This window comes from Acyrthosiphon pisum, chromosome A1 (assembly GCF_005508785.2).
Source record: "Acyrthosiphon pisum isolate AL4f chromosome A1, pea_aphid_22Mar2018_4r6ur, whole genome shotgun sequence".
Classification (NCBI taxonomy): Eukaryota; Metazoa; Arthropoda; class Insecta; order Hemiptera; family Aphididae; genus Acyrthosiphon; species Acyrthosiphon pisum.
The window spans coordinates 81,704,725-81,721,598 of record NC_042494.1 but is presented as its reverse complement, the minus strand read 5'-3'; the positions used below and the strand labels follow the sequence as shown (position 1 = coordinate 81,721,598).

Genomic DNA, 16,874 nt, shown 5'->3' with positions numbered 1-16,874 from the left:
GAAGGGTGCAAATGCAATACGTGGTATGCCAAAATTTCGAAAATCGAGTTAAACATCGATCTTATGGAAAAAAATGTGAGGAATTCGATTTTGCAGTCAGAATTAAATTATATCGATTACTTTTATGAATAAAATCGATTTTAGAACTGATGTTCAATGCATAATGTGATATTGCCACATTTAATGTCAATGCAAAACGTGGTATTACATATTCAATCATGTTAAAGTCAAAACGTATTATTGCCCATGTTATTAGTATTGAAGCATACTTGATATCATTGCAAAACGTGGTATTGGCAATATTGCATTTTTCTTCAAAACGTGGTATTGCAGGAAATAATGCGTTTTGTATCAACAGAAATAGGAACAACTTTAAAACGTGATATTGCCATTAACTTTTCAAAACCTGCAATACCACGTTTTGGTCTGACACGAAATTTTTAAAGCATTAAAAACAATGTTTACAATTTAGGTAGATTTATTTTGACACTGTCAATCGTTTAGTTTTTATTTTTTACATATAAATAAACTTATTCTGAATGTTTATAGTCGTCAGAAAATGTATTACCGTTTTCCTTGATTTGTGAACATTTTGGTTTTTGGCAATACCACCTTTTGCATTTCCACCCTTCAATTATTGATTGCCGGGCAACGAAGTGCACTGGATCATTTGGTACAGAGATAGATTAGACCTCTGGGCAGAAGATATAGGCTAATTTAAAAAAAGAGAAAACTCCCCGGAGGTGCACAAAATTTTGAGATTTCCTATGGAAATTTTTGCTTATAAATAGCGACCATGGGTTTCGAAGCTATTATATAATAATAATAATTATTGGTTGCAGGGCAACGAAGTGCACGGAGTTAGCTAGTTATATACTTATACTAGCTGCCCGACCTTCCTCTGGAAGAAATTATTTTTTTTATAATTTAATTTAAAAACATATGACTATTTTTTGGCCATACAAATAATATAATATATTTACATATTGTAGTTATTGTTATTGCTAATTTCTGCATTTCTGCTAAATTATGTATCTTACATTTTGAATTCAACCATTGGAGTGGTAAATTTTTTTCTATTTATTATAGAATAGAGATAAGGTAGAAAAAAATGTAACAATAAATTATTTATTCAATGAATAATATATATTTCAAATGGAAAAATGGAAGTGCAAACAAATAAATAAATAATTAATAATAATAATAATAACAATAATAATAATAAATAAACAAACCGGTTTCCTTCGTCTCCAAAATCAAGTTAGATTCTTATATATATGTTACGGGCAAAGTAGGAAACCCGGGCACTGTGTACAATGCCCGAACATTTTGGGCAATGTAAGAATGACCGTTTTAATACTCAATTTTTTCATACATTGACCGGGCATTGTACGAGATTGCCCGGGCAAAGTGTACCCCGCCCGGATTCATGTGGGCAAAGTGAATTGATTACTGCACAGTGCACACATGTCGAATGATATTTATGCTTAACAATAACACTAAAAAACCATTCTTACACATTTTATTCGTTTGATACCACGACTTACTAGATTATCCTGTTGTATGGCGTACGCACTATACGCGATGACGGCTGCCGATAATACGAACTGATCCGTAATTTCAACGACAAAGTGATCACATAGTTACATCACATAATTGCAAACAGTATAGGTTATCTAGATAATATTTAATTATCTAATCATAAAACCCCTACCTATTCGAAATCTAATGATTATATTGTCACGACGTAGTCTGCCATTACTACTGTATTATTATATTGTAATACAAATCGGTGTATATGCAAAAAAAAATTGGTCAACTTTGTAACTCAAATTATAATAGTGTATGTGTGTACAAATAAAGTAATATAATGGTATCTAACTTTTTAGTAGTAATTAAGTAATTAAGTAAATAATATAATTCATCTTGTTCATGTCAAACCACCTTTGGATAAAAATATGAATTTTTCTGTTAAGAGGTTCCATACTTGATAATAGATTTAAAAATTTTAAAAGGCAACTAATATCTGAAGCGTCTATTTCAAGTTCTTATATGATTATTAAAAAATGTTTTATTTATTTTTAATATATTCAATATGGTATAGTGCCCAAATCTAAATGGGCTCTGTATACAATGCCCGGACAATGTTAATTTACCTATTCCAACTTTGCCCTCGAAAAACGGGCATTGTGCACAGTGACCGGGCACTGTGCACAATGCCCAATTTTCTACTTTGCCCGTAACATATATATAGATTATATTATAATACACCATGGATATTGCATAATAATATGATACATTACCATTTATATTTGCTAAAGAGAAATCTACCATACTGACATTTTATATTATGTCTTATTGAATTAGTTAATCTTGGGTTGGCGGTATTTCAAATTTTGATAACGGTATCCAGTATTTGTTTATTACCGGTATCTACGGTATTACCGGTTGTACGATATTTTTTTTTAATTATCAAAAATATCATACCTCAGAAAATGTATTAGTGTTTCCGAGTTTCAACCTAGGATAGGGCTAATATTATATTATGACAATTATTATGTTATTACAATCATATAAAAATAATGAATAAAAAAAGTAGATATTATATACAGTATTTTCGGTATAACAACGGTAATCACCGATTCACGGTATACCGGTATTCTAAAATACCGAAAATACCGAACATCAGTATTTTTTAATATCGGTAATTACCAGTATATCGAAAATACCACCAGCCCTAAGTTAATCAATACATTTTATATACATATATATATATTACTAGCTGAATTACCCGGTGTTGCCTGGAAAAATAAATTGTGATGGTTCAACTTTTTTGGGTGTAACTTGCCGTGGAAAATGTCTTTTCAAGTGTTAATTATATTATATTTTAATTTATAGCCATCCTTCCTTGCGTCGTCCGTGAAATTCGCTTGTGATTATGCGAGCAGTATTAACAGGTAGACAATATACCTATGATAGATTTCGGACCCCGCGTGGTGCGTACGTAAATGTATAATTTAACTCTAAGATATCATAGTTATAGGTAAAAAATTGTCGTTTTTACTTTATTCAACCTACGGCGGAATGGATACAATTAATACGAAATCCTAACCTTACTTAACCGTATACTTTTATGCAAATCGCTAAGAGGTATTTTTAAACGGTTTAAACGAGTTGATTCCCGGGTCATTAAGAAGTACGTACGAGTTGATACCCTGGTCATTTTATTTTTTTTCAATATTTAATCAAATATTCAGGCTATTAGCGTAACCCAAGAATTACCACGAGAAGGTTGGCCGACAAGTTTTTCAAAAATTTTGTTTTTTTTTTCATATTTTAAAATTATAAGTAAAAAAATTTAAAACACACTGTTTTTAAAAATTGGTATATGGTATTTGATAATGAGATTACCAGTATACTGTAACATCACTTCTCTCAAAAAAATTGTTTTTCTTGGTTTTTCTTAATGTGGCTTATATATAAAAAAATTATTATTTAATAATTACAATGATATGTTTATTTTTAACTTAGTGGTCACCTGTAAACTATAATTGTATACTAAAATTAATAAGTATATTTAAAAAAATTAAGGTTTTAAAATAATATGTTAAAATTAAGGAATAATATTATAATCAAAAATCAAAATATTATAAAAAAAATGTGATAGAAGAGGATACGTAAAATCAGTATTAACCGTAGTTCCGAAGAAAATGTAGATATCAGTACACAATTAGCATAGAAAGTTGCATACCATCGAGTTTCTGCACGAAAAAAATTAACTCATTCGTAAATTCCTTCGCTAATAATAAAAAACAAAAAAAAGGTAAGTTATTTTATGGCCCAAATATATGATCATATAATCCAATAAGAAAACTAAACAAATTTAAACCATAATAAATGTCTTTTCCACCTAATTCAAGATAACATAAGACAACAGAAAACGTATGTTATGTTGTTGGTTGATTGAATTTTGTTTAACGTAAATGATGTCTTCTATCCAGCAATTGATTCAATCCACGTAATCCAGTTATTTTAGGTAATCATTTATTTGAAATTATTTTATGAATAATGAAAATAATTTTAATTTTACTTGGCTTACCTACAACAAAACCTTATTAATTTCAACTGCCAAGACATTCTAGAGTTATTTAATATTGTATTATTGTACTTTTATTTTCAGAATTATTGACATCGGATGTAGGCACCGACTCTTTCTGATAAATGTGTTTGTTTGAAATAAAGTATATATGTCAAGAATATTTACGTACCTATCTAATTGTACTTTTTGTAATAACTAATCTATCTGTATAATATTTTCTCAGTGTAATAATATTTTCTTTAAGTTTATAATATATATATATTATAAACTAGATTACTATGTAACCGTTTACCGATTATATTTCATGTTGGGACTTACTAAACCCCTTATACCATTAAATAAATTGAGATTTCTAAATATGGGAATAATATTATTTTTCCTTAAAATAAAAAAATTAATAACAATTCTGCAGTTACGTCATAAAAACACGATTACACGCGTAGGTATTGTATTCAAAGTTTAAGAATGATAAATTATTACGATAAAACACACCCTATTGAAGTATACCAGAGGTCAAATCGTTTGTATCGTAAATTATATTATAATTTATACCCATATAATCTAACAGTCAATTTATTACGTTTTTATGATATGAAAAAAAGCGTCAGTCTTATCGGCAACAAATTGTACTTAATCGCCGCGCTATTAAGTACCAGCTTGTTTGAGGTAAATGGAATCGAACCAAAAATATTTCCCCTTAAAATTTAATGAGATAATAGGTAATGGACATTTTGTGAAAAATACTGCAGTTACGATTAACGACTATCTATGTTTTTTGGACACCGCTTATACCACAGCTAGTATTATAGTAGTCTAGTATTTATTATATCATGGTTAGGTACGTCAATTATTAACAAACAAATTGCGTTTCTTTACATACATAATATGACGTGGTGTTAGTGGGAGAGACCCAGACGTGGAGTGGGAGGGCTCATATACAGTCACAGCGTTTTTGTAATTTGGACGCTGAATTATTTCGTGTAATTCAAAAAAATAAGAAAACTATTTATTCATTTAGACATTTCTATCATTTTTTTAAAGGTATTTATAGTTAATGTACTTGTATATACTGCAGAGTATTGAAACTGTGTTAAAGCATTTTTTGATTTCAGTTTCGATCAATATTTCCTTAGTGATATATTGAATCGCGAGTGAATGACAATCGCCAGGTATCTGTATTGAATAAAATAAGGTAAGTTTACGATCATTACACATTCGTGGTAAATTGTATTATGATGTCCCACTAATCCAAAAAAATCTCAATATTAATAGTTGACTGCCCTGCCAATTTCACCGATTTTCACGGACGCCTTGAGTATAATTAATTATGCACTCAGCCTGAGTAACTCAGTTACTTCTGTAGTTCTATGAACCCGGGCTCATATTATATTATGATACTCGAGTTTTTATGAGTTTTTGCCGTTTCTGGCATAGGGATTTACCTAGATAGGTATAAATAAATAATATCGGACAATTTGAAATACTTTATATTATTATTATGATACTCATAAAGTCATAACTAATTGGGCAATTTAAAGGGCAAATAATGCAAGTTTGAAATGTATAACATAATATTATGATGTACAAAATCAACTTGATTATAGACGAACATATTTCAAATCTATTTTGAGTTCCCCTTTTTTTGTGTGCATTTTTTATTGAATTGGTTTTTATGTCATTTTCTTATTTTGCGATCTATAAAGAATAGATTCTCGGTTTGAATTAATTAAGTCAGGATTTTAATTTATTAATTATTACAGATTCATTTAAAATGTATACGAAATCAATTGTATTTATCACGTTGGCTTACATCCACCTTTCTTATTGTAAGTATGATTACACTGTAAACATAAATAATAATTTATTTGATACCTTCAAATAACAAATTTAAAAATACTAAATTTGCTTACAATTAATGTGAAGAATGTATGATAATATTGAATTAATTAGATGATAGTAAAAAAAAAATGGTTGAAATTATAACAATTATGAATTTCGTTATATAAATAACTATGTAATTTAACTGATTTATTTAGATAAATAATTGCTAAGCACCCATATATTTTTGTTAAATAATGTGAAATTGAAAACCACTCTCTTTGAGCTGTATATCGAACTTCAGTTTCTCAAAAACGTTTATCAAAACTAAAAAAAAACATGGATTTACAATAAAATTGACCAGCAATAGGTCACACATTTAGAACTTTAAATTTGTTTAAATAATAAATAAATATTGTCTTAAAAATACATCCTATTTTTCTTATTGCACACTAGCTGTATAGTGTTTTAGGCATATAATTACACGCTAGTAATCAAATTTAGTTTATAATATCTAAATTATAAATAATTAACTATACACATAACTTAGTCAACTAAATTATTGAATCTGAGAATTTGTTTATTTTTGTAACTGTAAAATATATTAAAGTATAATAAAGTAACAAAACATTACCATATATAACATTAGTGTTTTGCTACAAATAAAATCATACTGCATATAGGTAAATGTTATATGAATGAGCCTTCTTCGCTATACTTAAACGATTTAACTGTAAACTATTATTTTGTAAGTATAGGCACTACGGAGGATGATGGCAGAATGAACGTAGTGAAACCGACAGTCGACAAAGTAATGGAAGTAATACAGTCCGTTTCCGGCGTTGGTGGGTCATATAATACTGCAGGGTCAAACTCTGGGTACGCGAATCCGGTGAAACCTTCAGTGTCGGAAACAGTGGTACCACAACCAGGATCATCTACAACCACAGAACCGGTTACCACGGGCGGTTGCCCAGAGCAACCAACGCAGTCCCACCAGCCGGAATCCTGTAGTTGTTTGTATAGTGTCGAAAACTTTTGTGAAGGTTAATGCTGGCCCTGTTGATCATCGTGAGTGAATCTCCCATGGTTTTCGTAAAAAATTCAACCAAACACCCTATACCAAGTTTTATTTAATATTATGTCATAATAATCATACTGTTTTTATAATTTTGTCCAAAACAGAGGACAGGCTGTGTTTCACATTATCCAATAACAATTATTTCGATTGTACATTGAGTTAAAATATATGGAACTTATTTTACCTATCTAAATAAACTTCATTTTTTTTTCATTTTTTCTGAAGTCTGCAGACTGCAGTGGTAGACCACTTTTTGTAGCAGTTCCAGTGAACATGACTTGGCATTTTTATTTTTAAGGTTCAATTCAAAACTGGGTAAAAAGTTTAATAATCTAAAACAAAAAAAAAGGTACTACCTATATAAAATATAGAAAAATTACTTCTATTAGGTTAATCTCATAATATAATCATATAATCATCAATTAATATTTTAACACTTTATGATTGTAACAATACGGTTTTTTTTTTTTTTTTGGGGGGGGGGGGGCTGGTTTGTCGTGGTAGTTGGCTGCAGCCACTAATGTGTGCTGCATACAATCATCGTACGTTGTTACTAGTTCTCGGAAAAAAACCATTTTCGCGGACTGCAAATACTTTAAAAATCAAAAACTAATAATTTTTTTGCTATAGGCTAGTTTTTACGTTAGAAAGGGTATTATATTTTACTGATATTATGCACACAATGAAATATTCATTACAATGGAGAAGTCTTCTATTAATCGATTGCAATTCGGATTAGTTAGAAGTTCTAAACTAATCCCGGGCCGCCCCCACGCGAACCACTTTTTCAGTGGCGCCCATTATTTTTTTGAAAAAATGAACAATATAAAAAAAAATCATACTTTATTAATTAGCTATATTAATACGCTGTATAGAAAGGTGTTACGAACTTTCAGAACAAAAACAATTAACGCAACCGACTGACCAGATCGAATGCGACGAACGTTTTGGGTCTTAAATTATTTAGCATCACAGTGCACAACACAATCCTGCGCCGAATATGCGGCGAATTGTGAGATGAATGACCGACAGCCGGTCGGAGGCTTTTGTCTTTTGATAATTTATAGTGAACGTGAGCGCTTCCAGTGGGCCTGTCTAATCGACCTAATTTATAGTTATTATTCCTAGGCATGTTAATGACTTCGGCGATCTATAATGAAGCACTCACGCTTGCAAAGACGAATAGAGGACAACACTTTTGGCCACGGTAAGCAGCCAAGGGTATCGAATGCAAATATGACGGTTGCGTGCCACAACGATTATCTATTTTGGCAACTTAATTGTGTTTTGTTAATCGCTGATTAAGTGCGAAGTATGCAAATTTTTCACGAAGGGGCGTAAACGTTCCCAGTTCTATAAATCCTTAACCCCGTGGGCCATCGAACATCAGTCGTCCGTCTGTGATTCAAAATAATCTTTCGTGTCATAAAGCCAATCCGCTCGTACACACACATAACATTATTATCATACAAAACGGTTTTTTCCGTTTTCGTGCCAGCAAGTCAATATGAACGTGAAAATTATTGTAATCGCATTGTTCGCAGTTGTGACGCTTCTCCAGATTTACCAGTGTAAGCATGATATCAAAATATGTATTGTTCGATTTAATATTTAGTAAAAAAAAGATCAATAATACCATTTTTTTACCGGACCGTATAATAATATATTATGTATAAATCCTTATACATAATATAACATTATTGACCAATAAATAAAATATTATAAACACGCACGATGCTAGTTTTTGGCTTCGTCTAAATATTACTATAATGTATAAATATCATAAAAATAACACATGGTAGGTAGATAGTTATTAGTTTGAAATTCTCCATCAACACGAGCAGACTCAAACAAAAATGTATCAGCAAACGCCTTGAAATCATACCGTAAAATAGTCCGTAAAATAGGTATTTTGTATTAGACTAAACGAACACTTTTATTGATAATAATTATCTCTTGTGGTGATCCAACTCCCGGCTACGGAATACTTATCCATTAGAAATCCCCTCCCTCCCATGTATAATTAATACCGTAATTAGGTCCCCCTGAGTTCTGACGGAATTACACTGTCTGTCTGCATTAATTTCGTACAACATTATCATTATTGTAATATGTTTTACATTGTTTAAACTTTAAAAGCCAGTCTTATTGCAGCGCCTCATTATGTAGACACATTTCTCAATTGATTAGATTACAGCATTACACGATATAATATAACATTGATGTATTAATTATATTATGTTATTTTATTAGACTGATAAATTACGCACGAAAATCATAGTTTTACCATTATAATCATAGACATTAATTATTGTTATTGTTTTTTAATTATTTATTTTAAATTTCGTTAAATTCTCGAAAGTAAAATAATTTCCACTATAACTCGTTTCAATACCGGGACAGTTAATATTATGATTCATAATACGAAAAAAAAGATGAAGTATAACTAGTAATAGTTAATAATAACTAGTGCAATGACTAAATAAATGCACTAAAAGTCTCACGGTCTCTATGACTAATAAAATTAATCATACATTTTTTATGGTTTAATTAAATAACATTGGTTGACTATTATTAACGAAAAATATTAACTGAAACGTTCTATATTAATTCAAAATATGCACTTTAAAAAAAAATAATCTTTTAACAAAAAAATTGTAAAAATATGAACTAAAAATGTTGAGTAGGTATTTGATAACAAAAATGTGAATTTTATATTCCACTTACTGGGTATACGATAAATTTAACTAGAAAAAATATGAAAATATAATATGTATGAACCTTCTTGCTCTAGTATTTTAGAAGTATTGATTTAAGAATTGCATTGTGCATATTAAGTAAATTTTTACATTTTGTACCTAGGTAAACCAACACATCGGTTTGTTAGAGAAACTAACGATGAAGATGAGGGTAGAACCAAAAAAATAAAAGAATTTCTAAGCCAGTTTTACGGAGGCTCTACAACTCAGTCACAACAGTCTTCCACACAGTCAGGTTCATCATCACCATATCAACCACAATCGTCAACATCAAATCAGCCAGGTTCATCAACACCATATCAGCCAGGATCATCCAATTATCCAGATCCATCAACATCACCTTTGGTGGAAACCCCAGCTGGGCCTGAATCATACTGAGGCGCAGCCTTGCATAGCAGTTGAAGAAGGAAGCACTTCTTAGTCTGGGACTTCCGTTCTATACACGTCAAGTCAATACCAAAAACACTTCCCCAAACCAAATCAATATACCCAATATCAAAATCAAATTCCTCAATCAATGAACCATTTTTTAATACTAGAATTTTAATTTCACTGGTGTCTGCAAGACCGATGAACAGTGTCCAGCCCAGAATACATCAAGTATATATACCTATTGATAAGAACAAAATAATTTTGTAAAAAAAACAATATTGAATTTTTATCTGATTAATAGTAAAATAATAAATTATCTCCATTTTAACTAGAATAATCTATATTATGTTATAGAGATAAATATGTATAATATTTTAAATTCTACAAAAGAGTTATTAGTTATCTTTATATTTTAGATCCCAGCAGAGTGATAAAGGTATTGGTTTTACAATTATGTATATTTCTGTGTGTGTGTGTGTGTGTGTGTGTGTGTGTCTTTCCTGTGTTATACCTTTTGGATCCGTAAAAAATGTTTATTGCTCTGATCTTTGATTATGATGGTGCTTTTTAGTATTTGGTAAAAAATTGTATCTATTTAGTACTTTGGAAAAAGTTAAAAATAAAAAGTTCGTATTACTTTTCAATATTACTGAAAACAAATATAATATATTATATTATTAATATTCCCAGAAAAACCAGGATAATTACTCGAAACAAGTTTTTCACAAAATCGATTTTCTACAACAAAAAAATTATTTGCTGTTAATAAAAATATGTTGTCCTTCCTGAAATTCGATGAAAATATCAAAAACCAATTACAACTTTTTTACAAGCTTTTAAAGTTATGATTTGTACTTTTTTTTTAAAAGTAATATGGAAAATGAAATTTTTAAGCATAAAATTTGCAAATAATTTTCCAATTTATTAATAATTACTATAATTCTTTGGATACGTTTGAAATTCAAATATTGATGAAATTAAATATTAAAAAGTCAATCATCGATTTTGATGAATTACATTTTTAACTCAGAATCTGCCACTGCTTGTAACAATAGCTTATGGTATATTGGTATATATTATTTTAATGTTTATAAGTTATTTTGGTTAAAAGTGAAAATAGATTATAGAAAATACACTGAGTAATCATGCATTTTGATGTTAGTAATTTCTTTAAAATATTTAAAGTAATAATTTTATAACTACCCACTTTCTTGTGCTAAAAAGGGCAAGGCCTGTTTTGATTTTTAACATATAACAACGGTTACAACGGTAACGGCGTAACGTATAGGCAACATAGGTACAACATTTAAGTAATACATTTTAATGTTATTTATATAATATAAATGTAGATACCTATAGGCTATAGGTACTACAATATTAATTAAACGATTATCTGGATTTAAATTGTATTCCTAGTTATTTTATTGACCCGTCTCAACAAAGTTCAAAATCCGTCTGTAATTGATTATGTAATTTCTTTCCGACCTTTCAGTTTTCTGTATAATAATATGTTTAAATTGTATTGATGGATGGTAGACATTTAAAAATGACAAATCACTTTTTGTGGTACTATGTTTAGAAATATTATTTTGAATCTGGAATGTAAATGTTTAATCTAAAGACTTTAATAATTTACATTCATTGAAGTACTTATTATACTCGTACAGTTTTTATAAATTAAGACATTTTATTGTAATATTAGTATGAAATTACAAAAGCTGAATTATCAAATTATCAAATTAGATTATAATCATATTATTAGTCACTACGGCTATTATAGTATCATAAAGCCCTTATCATATTAGCCCCGATATCTTTTAAATCTATATTATCATGGACTATATATCTGAAGTTAAATAATCCAAAAAGGAACTCGATTAAATTTCGATTTCAGTACATTAAAATTGTTAGTAAAATTACCTGCCTAACAATTTATTGTATAAAAGAAGTACAGCTATGTTTATCAATATATCATAATATCTGAGAGAGATCCTTGCTAGAGCCCCTAACCACCATAAACTAAAGTTCAGCCAACCATATACCGACTAGAAAAGGACACGCTTCTTCTAAAAATTTCCCATCGGACATTCTACACAAATAACATGCAGAGTTAATTTAACCTGCAATACCAGATTATATGAGCTATCCAAAGTATCTGAGTAGAATAAAAGTTTCAAAAAAGGAATTTTTTATGGAACCAAAATACTATTGCGACAACTGTTGGTTTTTATATGCGTTAATGGAAAATCGCCTAATGTGTATAGTGTGTACCTATCAATTATTATAATTGTATGGCACAATTGGCACCTGTACATTGTCGGTGTGAAATCAGAAAAAAAATTGTTTTATAAATATTATATATAATACAAAATATCAATATTATAAATTGCACAGTTCAAATTCGTATAATCTATTGATATTATACATAATATTTTAAACTTACAAATAATTATATTATATTATAATTCCTATTGAAGTATAATAGTATTATAAGTGTAATTAATTTTATCGATATTTTTGATTGATTTTTTTTTGTTTTTTTTTTAAATAATTATACAATAATAAATGAACGATACGTCTGTATTAAAATTACAATAAAATACAATAATATATACTTAAAACTATTCGACGTGATAAATAAAATGCATAATATTCTGATACAACATAATACAACGACAAAATAATAATGTAATGCGGCATAAATTAATATAACTATTTTTCTTAGGTCTACATACTTATGTTTAACGTAATATTAAGCAATAATTAAAAAAAAAAAAAAAAAAATTGTGCATATCACTAAGCCATACAAAGATCCATAGTATAGAATATAATATAATTAATTTTGACATGATTTATCCCAAATTAAGTGATTCTTAAGCTTTTCCCTACATGTATATAGTATGCTATTTATAATTTAGTTACCTAGCTAGGTGAAAATTATGTGATCATTGTAGTACACCTTGCAATGAAAAACTAAAGACTAAAACACAACGCGCAGCTTTATGTATGAGCGTACCGATATTATAAACAAAATAATAATATAATGCATAAAATATACTTAACAATATACGCACGGTATTTGTTGGCTAATTCGCTTCTTAATAACATTATTAAATATAATAATGGCCCTAATTTCTCGTCATGGCATTTCAATATATATTTTAATTATACATTATTATAGTTTATATATACGTTACGTTACCTACCTATCAAATAAAATAATATTATTTAAATAAAATCTAGGTACGCAATATTATAATAATATTATGTTCTGATACAATGTTTAATAATAATAATAATAATAATAATAATAATAATTAAGCGAATCATGTATTAAAAGCGTGCTCTGTATATAATATTAGGGCTTAACGTTAAACTGCGTACTAACTTTACCGCGTATACAATCATACCGAGCTCGTAACCCTAACTCGTAGACGTATCGTATATAATTTAGTCGCGTATACGTAATAATATTATAGTAGGTAGGTACCTAAATAGGTTGGAGGCGACGACTTGAATGCCGATCGCGGGACGTGGACGTACAGTGGGACTGCGTTCTGTAAAAACAATAATAATAATAGTCTTCTAAAAAAAAAACATACACACAATAAAAAAACGAGACCAGACGCATACGGACAAACCGGATGAGTCCTCTTCGGTGACCAAACAGAGTGATATCGACGTCGCCGTCGCCGTGATAGTGCGTGCGAGCGGTATATAATTAATATTCTAGTATAGTACATTTTAGTGATAATTAATGGATTACAGATCGTTGAGATATTTTATCGACGAGTTGCACCCTATAATATAGTGATCTAAAGCAGTATAATATTGTAATAACGACTAAGTGTGCGACGAGTGGAAAGCATTATGGTGCGGTACGGTTCGAAACGGGTGTAAATGATAAAAATATTATTATAATAATATTAGGTGATGATTTTTTATTTTAAATAAAGTGCTTAATTTTGGGCGCGGAATGTGGAGTTGTGAAGGGATGAAATATTTTGGGGTGCCCTGATTAATTTTTCCGAATGAAACACCCAGAATAGAACTGCTGTGATTAGTTTTACAATACTAAATTGTGTGTCCAAAATATATAAATTATATAAATATATAAATTCAAAATTAAATTAAATTTTTTACTCGAATGTGAATAAAATTATGATCAATAAGAAGCAATGATAATATTTCGATTTGTTGTCATCACTGATCACTATTTATACAATTTAGAATGCTATAACATAAGTAAAATATTTATTCAATAGTCAGTGTTGTTCGTAATTGACTTTCGCATTGCAATATCATTTCGATAACTACTGTAGTACCTAGTCAGTTATAGTATATTATTATGCTAATATTGGTTATAAATTGTGTTTTGCTTATCGTGTTGGTAATGTTTTACAATATATATATTAGTCTATACTACAGGAACGAAAATAATTGTCAGTGTATATGTTTTAGCGTCCATAACTATATGCAATAACTACTGTATAAAATATTGTTTTGCAGTTTTCAAACGATTGTGTAGCACCGATATATAGTTACAAAATTATTAAAATAGGACGTCGCCGCACGGCTGCCACAGTCGCCTTACCACTTGCTCCACGGCTTCCGGCCAACCCACCGGGCCTTAATCATGTCGGACGCCTTTTCGGCGATCATCACCACCGGGGCGTTGGTATTTCCGGAAGTAACGGCCGGCATCACGGAAGCGTCGACAACTCGCAGCCGGTCGACGCCGTGCACGCGGAGTTCCGCGTCGACGACGGCACCCGGGTCGCTTGGTGGACCCATCCGACAGCTTCCAGCCTGGTGGTTCTCAGGTCCGGTGTTTCGGCGCACCGCACACTCCCAGTATGCGTCGCATCCAAACTCCAGGTCCTCGCAGCCCATCGCCGGCGTCCGGTCCAGTTCCATACCATACTTGCTGAGCGCGGGTGTCTCAGACAACTTAATCGCGATCTTAATGCCTTCCACCAGCACGGCCACGTCGTCGGGATGGCTCAGGTACCGGGCGTAGATGGCCGGGTGGGCGAGTGGGTCGGATGACTTGAGCTTGAGCTGGCCACGGCTCTTGGGATGCAACACGGCCGGTATCATGTTGATGGTTCGCCGGCCATCGCCAACGCCACTGCCCGACTTTTCACCCACCTGGCCGGTCTTGGCACAATCGGCCAGGTAACCACCGAAGAAGAACTGCAGGTCGGGGTTGTCGTCGGCGGGGTTGACGTACTTGGACGGAAGCACGGCGGTCACCTCGGATATGCCAGTGCCGGACATGAGCCCATCCCGGAACAGCAGGTATTCCATGGCCGTGGCCCAGTTCAGTGGCGTCGTTGACGTGTCGTTAATGCGGAAGTTGACAAAGAACGCCACGTGATTGTGGAGGTTCCGGCCGACTCCCGGCAAGTCGTGCACGACCGGCACACCAACGGCACGCAGGTCATCTTTGGGCCCGACTCCCGACAGCAGCAGCAACTGTGGCGAGGCGACCGCGCCGCCTGACAAAATTACTTCTTGCCTTGCACCGATCGTGATCGTCCGTCCGTTTGTGTATACCTCCACTCCGTAGGCCGCCTTCTTCTTGGGGTCAATGAGCACCCGGGTCACAGTGGCGTTGAGCATCACATGCAGGTTGGCCCTGTCCTTGGCGGGCCGTAGGAACGCCCTGGCCATGCTGTAACGTGAACCGTTCTTGGACGTGGTCTGTGCGATTGCGAAACCCGTGTGCAGGGCACCGTTCAGGTCACGCACCTGGTAGCCGAGCTCCAGACCGGCCTGTAGGATGGCGTGCGACAGCGGTGGGTGGTATGGGAACTGACCGACCGGCATCGGGCCGCCGACCCCGTGGTAACCGGCGTCCATGGTGGTCGCCTGGTGGTTGTCCTCGGACTTCAGGAAGTACGGCAACACGTCCTGATAGCTCCATCCCGGATTGCCCATCTTGGCCCAGCCGTCGAAGTCGTGCCGGCTGCCCCGCATGTACATCATGCCATTCATCACGCTCGTGCCACCCAACACCTATTGAACAACATGACGCGACGTTAATAATAATGATAATAATAGTAATATTAATTAGTGAGATATATTTAGAGTGGGCGAGTATTTTTTGCACAAAAAAATACTGTTTGGACGAATAATTGTTAAGTATGAATACTGAATAGGTTAGGTCAGTAGGTATAGGTAAATCACTTTATACATTGTATAGTTATGTAAATTAGCAATTGAAAACATTAAACCCTCTAGTAATAACATAGGTATACATAGTAAATAATAGACTTTCAATAGATATTTGTCAAGAATCTAATATAGTAACATAATTAATATCAAAGTCCATATTACATTTCTGACAAAGGTAATTCCACTCATTTGAACGGTATAAATGATAGAAACCTAAATTAACATTTTTTATTATTAAATTATTACACAAGCACAAACAACCACTACCCAAGATATAATTACACCTGGTTCGAGGTACTGGGCGTAATATTTGGCATCTTAGTTTGACTAAAACCAGTTAAATAGGTAGGTACCTACTAGATATAATATGTTTATGTATACATTTGAATCTGTTTCCGGCGTTGATACAACGCCGGAAAGCTCTGCTTTATAATTATAATTATTTTTATAATTTAGGGAATATTCTGCAAACACAAAACTTCCAAAATTTAGTAATGGAATTTATAGGTAAATTAAATGACTTTACTTTGCCATCGGGATCGCTGCAACTTCAAATATTGTTATC

The 16,874-nt window shown here is 32.0% G+C and overlaps 3 protein-coding genes across 6 annotated transcripts in view; 2 read left to right on the top strand and 1 right to left on the bottom strand.

Moving 5' to 3' along the window:
* Positions 1-5,060: 5,060 nt before the first annotated feature.
* On the top strand, positions 5,061-7,191 carry ACYPI37037 (uncharacterized LOC100570152). The gene is given in 4 exon segments (NM_001293361.1): positions 5,061-5,140; positions 5,212-5,291; positions 5,860-5,925; positions 6,676-7,191. Coding segments are annotated over 2 exon segments (348 nt in total). The 5' UTR covers positions 5,061-5,140; positions 5,212-5,291; positions 5,860-5,870; the 3' UTR covers positions 6,969-7,191.
* A 1,013-nt stretch (positions 7,192-8,204) lies between these two features.
* On the top strand, positions 8,205-10,476 carry LOC100570068. The gene is made up of 2 exons (XM_003243660.4): positions 8,205-8,569; positions 9,861-10,476. The coding sequence occupies exons 1-2, from the start codon at positions 8,506-8,508 to the stop codon at positions 10,133-10,135; spliced, it is 339 nt and encodes a 112-aa protein (XP_003243708.1). The 5' UTR covers positions 8,205-8,505; the 3' UTR covers positions 10,136-10,476.
* A 1,993-nt stretch (positions 10,477-12,469) lies between these two features.
* LOC100163673 (glucose dehydrogenase [FAD, quinone]) overlaps positions 12,470-16,874 on the bottom strand; it is a 43,625-nt gene continuing 39,220 nt past the window's right edge. For 3 of the 4 annotated variants that reach the window (XM_001944677.5, XM_029487616.1, XM_016803469.2), the window contains exon 4: positions 12,470-16,150. In XM_001944677.5, coding sequence (XP_001944712.1) covers positions 14,720-16,150 — 1,431 coding nt within the window. In that variant the 3' untranslated portion in view covers positions 12,470-14,719. The remainder of the gene's footprint in view (positions 16,151-16,874) is intronic. The other variant, XM_008183621.3, reaches the window with a different exon arrangement.